At 45.2% G+C, this 12,335-nt stretch overlaps 1 protein-coding gene across 1 annotated transcript in view; it reads left to right on the plus strand.

Moving 5' to 3' along the window:
• The first annotated feature begins 283 nt into the window (after positions 1-283).
• The window catches only part of byn (T-domain transcriptional activator brachyenteron), a 60,919-nt gene continuing 48,867 nt past the window's right edge, over positions 284-12,335 (plus strand). The window contains exons 1-2 of the mRNA XM_071692894.1: positions 284-334; positions 2,562-2,666. Of these exons, the coding sequence (XP_071548995.1) occupies positions 285-334; positions 2,562-2,666 (155 nt within the window). The 5' untranslated portion in view covers position 284. The remainder of the gene's footprint in view (positions 335-2,561; positions 2,667-12,335) is intronic.

Here is a 12,335-nt window from a genome sequence, read left to right on the forward strand (position 1 = left end):
TCAATACCCTCCCATATAATTTACCAGGAATACTCAACAAACTTATACCTCTGTAATTTGAGCACTCACTCTTATCCCCTTTGCCTTTGTACAATGGCACTATGCACGCATTCCGTCAATCCTCAGGCACCTCACCATGAGTCATACATACATTAAATAACCTTACCAACCAGTCAACAATACAGTCACCCCCTTTTTTAATAAATTCCACTGCAATACCATCCAAACCTGCTGCCTTTATTTATTTATATTAGGTCCGTTCTCCGTACTGTTTACCATTTGACATGGATGTTTGGAAGAAGTTTGGTGGAAATCGGAGACATGCGCTTAACAGGTTTGTGAACTAATGTCCTTTTACTATCAGTCCTTGCTGTAATCGTATGTTAGTGATCAGTCATCTAAAATACTGCAAAAAAGAATATGTACCGTATGGGTGCACGCTTTTTGTTGACAATTTTGAAACGGGGAATGTTGTCATGGGTCTTTGATAGTATTGAATTAATTTCTGAATTTTGGTTGATACTGACAAGGTATACTGACAGTATAACGCGCGACTATGGGAAGGACTGTGTAGAACAGGAAAAAAAATGGGGGCTACTTGGAACGCCTCACTTTGATAGTGTGTGTCACATGACCTGCTTTCTGCTGTCCAAAGTTACCAAAGGCAAAACTTTAACTAACCTTGATAAGATTAACATTTCGTACATTCACTTGTTTGTGATAGAAATGAAGGTCGGAATCGTTTGAAAGACACCAACCTAATCTAAGAAAAAATTCTTCGTACATGCGAAACTAATATTACCTTGAGTTTTTCTTCAAAATAAAAAATTCCCGATTTTCAAGAATTACTTAAAGTTTTCCCTTTATGTATAAACGCTAGAACTACTTAGGAAAGTGGGGAAAAAAGCATATGACACGATTGAAGTGAAAAAAAAATTATGTATAGAAAACCATTTATTTGCTGTATAACATTACCTCAATAACGTTTATGTCATTGACTGTACTGAATTTGTCTAGCAGTGACGTCCGTCCATTTGGATATATTTCTTTAGACTTTATTAACAAATATGCAGCAAGTCAATGTCGCGATATTTTCATAGTTCGACAGTACATGCATACTCGTTGGGTATATTTCTTGGAAAGAAATAAATTTCTTATTGTTAGATGTCATAACATCTTTTGGGTCTTTACAGTGTTTGGGGGATTAATGTACAGTGGTGCGGGGAGGCAGGAATTAAAAGCGGCTGCTGTTCAATATACAATCTGCTGCAGCCGCATTAGTGATAGAGGAGCACCCGTACATCTTAGAAATAGATTACCTTCAAGTGAACACTGCCCGTAATAACAGTAATAGTGGTGATTTACATGGCAATTAGGCTTGCATCAGCGCCACACACACACACACACACACACACACACTCACCCGTCTCACGAAGAGCCTCTTATTTTGTGACATTGTTGAAACTATCCTTCACGTGTGCTGTGACATTTAGGTCAGCTTTCCAAACTGTTGTGAGCTCAAACGAAAGGCGATTATGAAAATGATTTCCTTTGCCTTGTATAGCATTACACAAAGAGCTTTGCCAGGCCCTTTGGCGTGGTGCTGACTTTGTTGGCCGCTTAATCCGGCTGTGTGTGTGTGTGTGTGGCGATACACTAGGCTGGCTTCGCGCAAGGGTGCGAATGTCCGGCCACTCCCGCCCAGGACAACTACACCTTTACCTGTATTTACCGCATTATCTTAATGAGTGGAGGAAGTAAACAGTTTAGTTGCTCTGTTTATCCGACTCCAAAGTTTTCCCCACACGCAGATATTGGTGAGGGACGACTTTACGTAGGTGATTCTTGATAATACTATTACCGACCGGTATGCTCTGTGTTCGGTCACCTAGTCTACCAGTCCATTAATGGTGTTCAGATTTCACTTATAGTAGTCCCATTATGTCGCTCGAGACTGTTTTTCTCTGTGCTGACTCTGGGTTGTGAGTGAAGGTAGTCTAGAGGAGTTAGTACACTTATCTGTTCCACTCGCGATAATGTTCCTGCAGAAATGGTTGTAAAAGGGAGTTTTAGTTAGAATAGACTGCATCCAAAGGCATAAAAGACCCCAAATAAGCCGTCTCCCATTTCTGCACTGTAGGGAAAATTTGATGTATAACTGGAATTGAGAGAGAGAGAGAGAGAGAGAGAGAGAGAGAGAGAGAGAGAGAGAGAGAGAGAGAGAGAGAGAGAGGTCCTTGCACATTTTAATGATAACACTGGCTAAAGCATTGGTCGTTTGTAGAGGTCTCTTAGTTCAAGATACGGAGTTTGACGTTCATAACAGCACAGTTACTAGTGAGAATCCAACAGTCTTGGTCGAAATTCGAGAGCCACTTATTGATAAAGATGGAAGTCGTGAAGCTGATTTGATAATCATGGTGGTAAAGATGGTATTCATGAAGCGAACTTGGAGGGCTATTATGTGTTCTTAAGGGGTCGTTCGTCTAGTCGGGACTCAGAAGCAATGTCGAAATGTATTGAGCAAGGTATGGCACTATGACATCATCTTGTCTTCCCAGGGGTTGCCTGTACGTACGTGGTGAGCTGGCAGGATGTGATGAGACCCGCTCCCGCACTTTCGCTTCCCAAAACCTCAGTGGGCCTCTATTGGTCATGTGGTCAAGGTAAGTGGAAAAAAGAAATGGAATGTTTATAGATATTTTTTTTTATTACTGATTTTTAGTTGTATTTAGTACAGTGGCCCTTCACTGTAATATGTAGTATTACAAAGCGTGGGGATAGGAGTACATTTGGAGTTTAGTCATTTTGATCGTGCTGTGAGATACAGAAAATGGGATTCTCGTTATAAGATGATGAATTCAGTGGGCGTCATATACGGTCGTTATTGCCTATGCAGCCAAGAGTTTTAGCAGGTCGTCTTGAGAAACTTTTTTTTTTCCCACTAATTTTCGTATACCGGCCTTGAAGATACATCGAAGACATTCACACAGGAAATCCTTTTCAGTGAAGTAATGTAATATGCAACTTCCGAACGTGTCGGAATTTCCCTGGAATTCGGTATCGTGTTAGCACCGAATGAACGTCAGAATTTTTTCTTCATTTCCTTCCATATTATCGACTTCGTCTCCACGGCTGTGACTCGCGCAACTGGTGTTGAACTGTATAGTGTCTGCTTCACCTTCAGGAGCTTCTCCTGCCTGTAAGGTTAAGAAGGCCTGCTGATTACCCCCGTGGGTGCTCTTCCTTGCCTGTCTTCTTCCACAAAGTTGACGTGTTGCCTTATGTTCTTTTAAGGTTTACAATGCCGGGACTTTTTTCTCCCCCTCCCCATTCTGTGGACATTACTTTTTCACTTGTATCTTCTTAATCGTAACAAATACAGTAGTTGTATTTTGTGGGATATAATACATGACGCGCTGTTGTAGTTGCTGCATGAAAGTGCTCTGAAAGAGATTTGTGTTGGATCTGTTAATTTTAAAACTGGGAATTTCTCTTGTTGGTCACCCATGGTGCGTTGATTCGGTTTTGGAGGGTGGCCAAAGGAATTCTCGAGTCCTTGCATTAATTCCCTTTCCTATTCAAGTATGACTGGGTTTGTTGACTAATATATCGCTTCCCACCGGAGGATGACCGTTCTGAAGGGCCACATGGATCACTATCTAGGATGAGTTCAGGTCCCCGGGATTAGACAACATGAGAACACCAACACCTGCACTGGCCTCCTCCAGCCCTCATTAGCGCCTGTGACCCGCCCAGGTCGACCTCTGACCCGGTCAAGACCTCACTTGACCTGACAACAGGATTATGGTGAGACGATTGAGGACACGTTATCCTGTTAATGCCTGTCGTAGATTTCTCGAGTGCCTGCAGTGAAAGAGATGCATTGTTCTTCAAATAACCCAGTGAACTTGGAATACCTGGGCCGGATAGACAGTCAAATCCAGGCAGCTGAGGGGCAGACGGGTTTGAGAGAACCGGGCCACAGACGCGCACGTATTGATAAAGAGGTGAGGAGGAGGAGGAGGAGGGAGGAGTCGTTTGGAGGGACCGTGTTTCGGATTTAAAGGAATCACGAGACGCTGTGAGGGAGCTTTGACGGGATATTGCAGGAGGGGTGGGATGAGAGGGACTCTGTGGGTGTCGGGGAAGTGAGGCACACTGAGGAATGTGAGAGAGACTCAGGGAATGTGTGAGAGCGCGAAGAGGTGAGAAACTCAGTAAATGTGTGGGAGCACGAGGAGGGGACGTATTGATAATGTGAGGACTCGCGAAAGATTGAGGAAATTATGTGGAATATTGAGGGACGATGAGGTTGCGTAGGAGCCTGTGAAAAGTAATTAATGGGCATGAAGGAGTCGGCTGGGCGAGAGTATGAAGGAATTATGAGGGACATGAAATGATGTGTGTTTACCCAAGAGATTGTAGCAATTGATCACGTGAGAACCTTCTGTGACTGGGTGAGGCAAAGGTTGATTCCTCTTGAAGCGATGTATTAGGAATTCCGTGCCCTTCTGTAGCTTTAGGCGCGGCCCTCCTGCTGGGGGAAGGACACACACACACACACACACACACACACACGTGCTGGCGAGCAAAACGGGGCGGTGTAGGGTCGCTTCAAAAGACCTTATATCATTAAGACTAGCAGCTAAGACAAGCTCTTCGATCCTGTGTTCAGTACCTGTTAACGAATTCAATCTTTTCCCCTGCCGCTAGAACTTGAATCTCTTACCTCCGACTTTTAATTATCACCTACTTGTTCTGTTGCGCCTCATTACACACTCTATGATCCAATACCAACTATCTGGCTCCCCAAGAATCTTCACAACAAAGCAACAGCCATTCTATTAAGACACTGTTTATTTCTTGTAACATCTATTACCACCCTCTCTCCCACCACCACCTCACGATATGATCACCGTTCCTTTAGTATTATATCCCATGTTATGTCCCTGGTCATGTTGTTTCCGTGGTTCACTCCTCCCGGAGCCTTCGAGTACACCACAAGCATAGCCTGTCCCTTATGAAGGACCATAGAGGCACTGAGCGTGTATAGTTGTAGCAATACTTGAAGGAGGTGTTCACTTCCTCTGTTTCTTCGTCTTTTGTTACAAGAAGACTTTGAAGGCCCCCATGCCGTTGCTTGGCTTAAAGCCGAAATAAGAAACTAACTACCATGTACCCTGTCCACTGTACCTTATGTACCGTCCTACAGTAGCATGCGCCTTCTGCCCATCTTGTCATGTACTACCCAGCGTACCACGTACCATCCCACCGTACCGCACGCTCACCACAGACCTCTGCTTCATTCCTGGCCCCTCTTCCCTCGCTCCCTGTCGTGGTGTACGGTACACCTTGCGTGGTAGGTGCCTTGTACTCTCCCACCCCACATCCCACACCCCTTGATACCTGTGTGTATCAGGAAAATCAATGTACGTCACTTCCCAGGTGGTAACCTGCTGGTGTGGTCATGTTGTACACGGTACAGGTGCAGGACTGGTCACGGTACACAGGACAAGTCAAATACAGGGGCTGGACAGGTCATGGCCAAAGGGTAGGAAAGGTCACGGTACAGGTACACCAGGTCACAGTGCAGGTAGATAGGTCGCGATACAGATAAACTAGGTCACGATACAGGTGAACTAGGTCACGGTACACGCAAACCAGGTCACGGAATAGGTTAACCAGGTCACGATATAGTAAGGTGTATTACAGGAGGGGAAAATGGAGACTATATTAGGCGGCGCGCACTGACACGATCCCGCGCGCCCCTCCGCCCGCCTGCGTGACCCAGCGCGCCCCTCCGCCCGCCCGCGTGACCCAGCGCCCCTCCGCCCTGGCTCAGGTCAGCCTCACCGCCCCATCGGGGGGGTCACCAGTCCACAGAAATCAGTGCAGCGGGGGTCACGTCGCACCATTTAAGTCAATTAAGACCTCGAGTTACAGCTACCTGGACATCTGAGACGATATTTCCGCTGGTGGGGTGACACGGGGGCGCTAAACCCACAGGTGCCCGCCTACCCTGATCCAGGTTGCCTGTCTCAACCTCTCCCCAAGACCGGCCTCCCTCGCGCGGCCCCCGCCGTGACTTGGCGCGCCCAGGCCTCCGCGCGCCATCATCGCTCACACACACACACACACACACGGTACGAACACCGACAACGACAACAAGAACATGATGACTTGATCCTCTCCTACGTACTTAAACCTGAAGAAAAATGGGCCAGGTTTAGTAAAAGAAAGAAAAAAAGGGTGGGGAAAGGATGGTTTTTTTGAGGTTGATATGGTTAGGGAAACCCGGATGAACGGTGTTGCTTTGGTAGTCACCGTTTTCTTAATTTGATTTCTCTCGAGCCTCTGTGTGGCAGACGACACTCACCTCGAATTTACTGGAGCGCGAGTGACAATCGTGCCGCTGTCGTACATTTGCTCTCGGCGTATGTTGATGATGAGATTCGGTTTTTTTGAGGTTGATATGGTTAGGGAAACCCGGATGAATAGTGTTGCTTTGGTAGTCACCGTTTTCTTTATCTTAATTTCTCTCGAGCCTGTGTTGTGGCAGACGACACTCACCTCGAATTTACTGGAGCGCGAGTGACAGTTGTGCCGCTGTCATACATTTGCTCTCGACGTATATGGATGATGAGATTCGGATCAGCTACGAATGCAGGCGATGCTCATTTGGTGTTGTGTTGGTGGTGGTGGTGTTCGGTATGGGGTAAGGCCTGACCTCAAGCGTTAGTTACTGGTGGACATTATTCGCACGGTCGGTTTTTGTCCGTGACTGGAGCCTCCCAACATAAGAAAAATCACAGATTTTTTATTTGTTGATTTTTTCGTACCTGCTTGCATTCGTAGTGACGCCTCAGTAGAACAAAAGTCAGATTTTTTATTTATTGATTTTTTCTTACCTGCTTGCATTCGTAGTGACGCCTCACTTAATAGAAAAAAAATCACAGATTTTTCATTCATTGGTTTTTTTCTTACCTGCTTGCATTTGTAGTGACGCCTCTCGCGTGCCCCATACGTTTCAATTTTGGATGACAAAATTCATACCGACAAAATTCATGCCCTAATGAAAAAAAGAATCGAATCTATTTTTCCCTTGCCAGGTGCCGAGTGAGGGGCAATGAAACAGACTATAAGTGAATGAAGAGAATGAAACTTAAAACCAACATAGATAAAGAACATGGCTTTAAATTGGACAAATTAAGATATTAAAAAGGGGATAATTAGCCACTGATCGAGAGAAAGGGTTATCGGTAATTGGAGGTAATTAACAACCACATAATTACTACAAATCCTCTGGTGAGTTTTCGGTATGTAACTGATCAGCGTAATTGAACAAGGTCAGGTGTACTTAACAGCTGCCTATGTCTAATGATTCTACAGGTTTCTGATGCCCTTTTCTCTCTTACATTCGACCTGAATACCGTCCACCGTAGGTCGCGATCATCCAGCTATTTTAGCATCAGGGCGCCCCACCGTGGTGTGTGTGTGTGTGTATATGTATATATATATATATTTTTTTTTTTTTTTATACTTTGTCGCTGTCTCCCGCGGTTGCGAGGTATATATATATATATAAATATATATAACTAAAGCCGTAGTCTTTTTCGCTCTCATTGTAGTCTCTGTGGATGTAGTGATGGTGAGTTTGGTAGCGATGATGTATGTCCACCTTCCGTAGCGAACATGATGGTGAGTGACAGTGAGGAAGGAGACACACACACACACATACACACAAACACACTCCGTCCGTATCTAACCAATTACCCCCATCCACACACCACTAACGCACCTCCCACACACACTCCGTCCGTATCTAACCAATTACCCACAGCCACACACCACTAACGCACCTCCCACACACACTCCGTCCGTATCTAACCAATTACCCCCATCCACACACCACTAACGCACCTCCCACACACACACACACTGGGATGTGGGAACGCCATGAACACGGTCAGTGTATACGGTAGGAACAGGAAGGTACGACACTCACGGGTATTGTAACGCCTCTGTCCCGGTGACGTATTGAAGCGCATGCGCAGGATTTTGTTTTTGGCGACATACGTATTGGGATGCGGTTTTTATTTCATAAGGTGAAAAATGTTTATCAGAATTCCTTTATGGCCATTCTAATGCTCGATGCAGATCTTGGGGGTGTTAAGTTTGTCAGTTTAATCCATTCGCAGTAGAGAGGAGTGTCTTGGACAATCGCATGTTTACCAAATAGCGTCCTAACTTCGTTTCTTTGATGTATATCAACTGACTGTTATATTTCTCTCTTGTGTCTTCCCTGGTGATGTGATTATTACACGAAAGTGCACTTGGGAACTTATCGTGTTTCATTTTCCCCGTGGACTCATAGGAATATACATACATATATACTAGGTTAAAAGACGGGGGCAGCACTAGTGTAAAACTCTCTCCCCGTAACACACAAATCGTAACCACGTTACCAAATCTTAACTGCTCTACTTGGATATACAAAGGGGGGGTCAGGATGGGTAAATAAGTAACCTAATATTTTTTTTGTAATGGAAAATTTGCATTTGCGAAAGGGCCGCATCGTGGTTGGGAGGAAAGACTTGAGAAGGTTTATGGATAAGTTCCACAACTTCGAGGTTCATTAGAGAAAGACGGTCATAACACTTGAGTCGTCGGTGTGGTGAACGTACAGTTGCTTCCTGTGATTGACTGGCTGGCTTGCGGAGCAGTAGTACACAGTCGAGTTAATACTGATGGTGGAGGGCGGGATAAGAAGATGAGAACGTCTGGAGGAAATAATACGAGGTTTCTCAGAAGGCGTCAAACATAACAAAGATGATTCTTTTCCCCCGGGAAATATTTGTTGGAAATTCACACTCAATTAAGATTTCTCATTGACAGTGACTTCACACACACACACACATACACACAAACACACTCCGTCCGTATCTAACCAATTACCCCCATCCACACACCACTAACGCACCTCCCACACACACACACACACACCACACACACACACACCACACACACACACACATACACACAAACACACTCCGTCCGTATCTAACCAATTACCCACAGCCACACACCACTAACGCACCTCCCACACACACTCCGTCCGTATCTAACCGTATCTACCCACAGCCACACACCACTAACGCACCTCCCACACACACTCCGTCCGTATCTAACCAATTACCCCCATCCACACACCACTAACGCACCTCCCACACACACTCCGTCCGTATCTAACCAATTACCCCCATCCACACACCACTAACGCACCTCCCACACACACTCCGTCCGTATCTAACCAATTACCCCCATCCACACACCACTAACGCACCTCCCACACACACTCCGTCCGTATCTAACCAATTACCCCCATCCACACACCACTAACGCACCTCCCACACACACTCCGTCCGTATCTAACCAATTACCCACAGCCACACACCACTAACGCACCTCCCACACACACACACACCACACACACACACACCACACACACACACACATACACACAAACACACTCCGTCCGTATCTAACCAATTACCCACAGCCACACACCACTAACGCACCTCCCACACACACACACACATACAACATTGTTGGAACTACTATTCCTTCAAACATACCCATTTTTGCTTTCCGGGATAATGTTCTCGACTTCCACACATTTTTCAAGGCTCCCAAAATTTTCGCCCCCTCCCCCACCCTATGATCCACTTCCGCTTCCATGGTTCCATCCGCTGCCAGATCCACTCCCAGATATCTAAAACACTTCACTTCCTCCCGTTTTTCACCATTCAAACTCACCTCCCAATTGACTTGACCCTCAACCCTACTGTACCTAATAACCTTGCTCTTATTCACATTTACTCTTAACTTTCTTCTTCCACACACTTTACCAAACTCCGTCACCAGCTTCTGCAGTTTCTCACATGAATATATATATATATATATATATATATATATATATATATATATATATATATATATATATATATATGTGTGTGTGTGTGTGTGTGTGTGTGTGTGTGTGTGTGTGTGTGTGTGTATATGTATATATATACATTTTCTTTGCGGATCCACTCGGACATATTTACTTCATGAAAATTGTTAACGTTGACCTTTAAATTATTTACCCTGTCACTCTTAACATTCATCCTGATGACGTGGTCTGGTGTTGGGCCAAGTAGCGTGTTAATCATAAAGTCTTTAGATCTGTAAATTGCTATGTAAAGTTGGTCTCCTGCAGGATGATATTCATAATAGGATCACTCGTCATATCCTCTTTTCATAATTACATGTGGCTGGGTTGAACATCCTCGACCAAATATATATTATATATATATATATATATATATATATATATATATATATATATATATATATATATATATCCCCAGATGATGTGATTATTACACGAAAGTGCACTTGGGAACTTATCGTGTCTCATTTTCCCCGTGGACTCATAGGAATATCTTGATCACGCGCAAATTTGTGACCCTATCCAATATATATATATATATATATATATATATATATATATATATATATATATATATATATATATATATATATATATATATAACTAAAGCCGTAGTCTTTTTCGCTCTCATTGTAGTCTCTGTGGATGTAGTGATGGTGAGTTTGGTAGCGATGATGTATGTCCACCTTCCGTAGCGAACATGATGGTGAGTGACAGTGAGGAAGGAGACACACACACACACACACACACACACACACACACACACACACACACACAACACATGTTGGCCCCGCGGATGTTGGCGTTTCCAGTTGTGAACGTTATCTGCAAATATTTCCGCGCATGATTCTCAGTCTTGTGGACGAGTCGCGTCTCCCGCCAGGGGTGAGTTTATAGCAGTGGTTCCGAGACCTCGGGGAGGCGGGGCTGCAGTACACCAATGGTGACTCCTGTCGAACTCCATCCCTTTGGCCCAGGTGGTCCTCGAGTTGAACCGGGGTCCGCCTTAGGAGGTGATGATGCCTCGGTGTCTACCGGCAGTCTGTGTGTGTGTGTGTGTGTGTGTGTGTGTGTGTGTGTGTGTTTTAGTTGCTCTGTTTTGCACATCATCAGGGGAGATACGAGAAAGAAACATAACACGCGTTGGTGTAGGTTGTGGTTGTGTGTGTGAGGGTGGGTTGTCCCTGGCAGATGTGTGGCTAAGATAAACACAAGAAAAAGCAGACACCGTCCCTCCCTCCTCCTCCTCCTCCTCCTGCCACCGCCACCTCCTCCTCCTCTTCCTCCTGCCACCGTTGTCATTTATAAGCATATGTTAATGGGTCATTACCGCGGCTGGCACAGGCGTGCGAGCGGGTCGGCGGCATCTGTGTGTGACGCCGCCGACCCCGGGGTTGACTTGGCCCGCGCTAACCGGTGCTCATGTTTCGCAAACTGACGCCCATTGAGGCGGCTATGATAATTTTGACACCCGGGTAACCACCACCACCACCTCCCCATCCTCTGGCTACCCCACCCTCCTTGCGCTTCGCCCTCCTCCTCAGGAGCCAGGTGTTAAGACGCCAGGGAGGCTGTAAAGTGATCTTGCCCTCACCGCCACCCCCTAGCCTACTGTGTGGGGGTGGGAGGTCATTAACTGGTGGGGTTAGCCGCCCCTCCAGCAAGGGGTCATCATTATGTTATTAGTATAAGTGGCGCTGGGGAGGAGGGGGTGTTGAGGGCAGGTCTGTGTGAGGACCTTCCGCTCCTCTGTACGGTAATATTGTCCTTCCAATATTGTGATTTTCTACGTTTATTTTTCTTTCCTACCATGTCTTATTCATCGTTGCAGATCGAGGGGTATTCACAAGGAGAGGTTCTAACACTTGAATTTTTCCTTTTCACTCGATTCAGCTGTGGTGGAGAGGGATATATGATATGACGTGGTTGAGAGGGATATATATGACGTGGTTGAGAGGGATATATGATTTGACGAGGTGGAGAGGGATATGTGTTATGACGTGGTTCAGAGGGATATATGATATGGCGTGGTTGAGAGGGATATATATGACGTGGTTGAGAGGGATATATGATATGACGTGGTTGAGAGGGATATATGATATGACGTGGTTGAGAGGGATATATGATATGACGTGGCTGAGAGGGATATATGATATGACGTGGTTGAGAGGGATATATGATATGACGTGGTGGAGAGGTATATATATGACGTGGTTGAGAGGGATATATGATATGACGTGGTTGAGAGGGATATATGATATGACGTGGTTGAGAGGGATATATGATATGACGTGGTTGAGAGGGATATATGATATGACGTGGTCCAGAGGGATATATATGA

The sequence above is a fragment of the Panulirus ornatus genome, chromosome 55 (assembly GCF_036320965.1).
Source record: "Panulirus ornatus isolate Po-2019 chromosome 55, ASM3632096v1, whole genome shotgun sequence".
Classification (NCBI taxonomy): Eukaryota; Metazoa; Arthropoda; class Malacostraca; order Decapoda; family Palinuridae; genus Panulirus; species Panulirus ornatus.